The sequence below is a fragment of the Buceros rhinoceros genome, unplaced genomic scaffold, assembly GCF_000710305.1.
Source record: "Buceros rhinoceros silvestris isolate BGI_N320 unplaced genomic scaffold, ASM71030v1 scaffold32940, whole genome shotgun sequence".
NCBI lineage: Eukaryota > Metazoa > Chordata > Aves > Bucerotiformes > Bucerotidae > Buceros > Buceros rhinoceros.
The window spans coordinates 2,228-3,032 of NW_010390684.1; the positions used below are offsets into that span (position 1 = coordinate 2,228).

At 61.9% G+C, this 805-nt stretch overlaps 1 protein-coding gene across 1 annotated transcript in view; it reads right to left on the minus strand.

Moving 5' to 3' along the window:
* Positions 1-802, minus strand: part of LOC104495729 — a gene marked incomplete at both ends in the record, with an annotated part of 2,025 nt that extends 1,223 nt beyond the window's left edge. The window contains one exon of the mRNA XM_010138740.1: positions 1-802. Within this exon, the coding sequence (XP_010137042.1) occupies positions 1-802 (802 nt within the window).
* Between the last annotated feature and the right edge of the window lie 3 nt (positions 803-805).

An 805-nucleotide genomic window follows, 5' to 3' on the forward strand; every position in this document is an offset into this window, starting at 1 on the left:
TCTTGGAGAGCTTGGCTGCCTTGGAGAGCATCTGCATGCGGGTGCCCAGGAGGTTCTTGCCAATGGCCTTGTTCTCGTACCAGGTGATGTCACCCTCACTGCAGTGGTCCCGTGGGCGCTGGAAGAAGGCCTTGCAGAGGGGGTTGCGTTTGGAAAGGTACTTGACAAAGCTGGCATAAGGGCAGAATTCAGTGCCAGTCTCATACATGCGGGGCAAGTTCTCCTCGTCACTGCTTTCTGCCCGCTTCTTGCTCCAGGAGGATGAGCGTGACTTGTGGTAGGGCCCCAGCGCCTTGAAGTAGACGAACTTGCGTCCGTCCTCATCCACAGCCAGCCCGAAGGAGTCCTCCTCCAGCTCCCGCTGGTTCTCCCGGCCCCGGGTGCAGAAGTACATGCAGGTCTCAAACCAGACCTTGTTAAGGAGCCCGAAGGGACTCTGGGTGCTGAAGACACTGCAGGTGTACAGCTTGCGGAGGTCAGCGCGGGTGATGGCCTGCTTCTGCACCACCGGCCCGGCGCCCTGCTCCTCCAGCTTGCGGATGACAGCGGCCAGGGTGAGGTTGGCAGCGCGGAGCTCAGGGTCCTTGGTGAGGTCGAGGTTGCGGCAGTAGGGCGGCTCGTTGAGGTAGCGGTTGAGGGAGCTGCGGATGCTGATGAGGGAGGACTTGGAGTAGAGCTGCCCACTCTTGGAGCGTGCCTCGGCGTAGAAGGAGCGCAGGACCCGGCAGAGCGCTCCCTTGTCCATCGTCTCGAAGTCGGGGCTCTGCGCCTTCTCGCTCAGGTACTCGCGGAAGATGCGCACGGC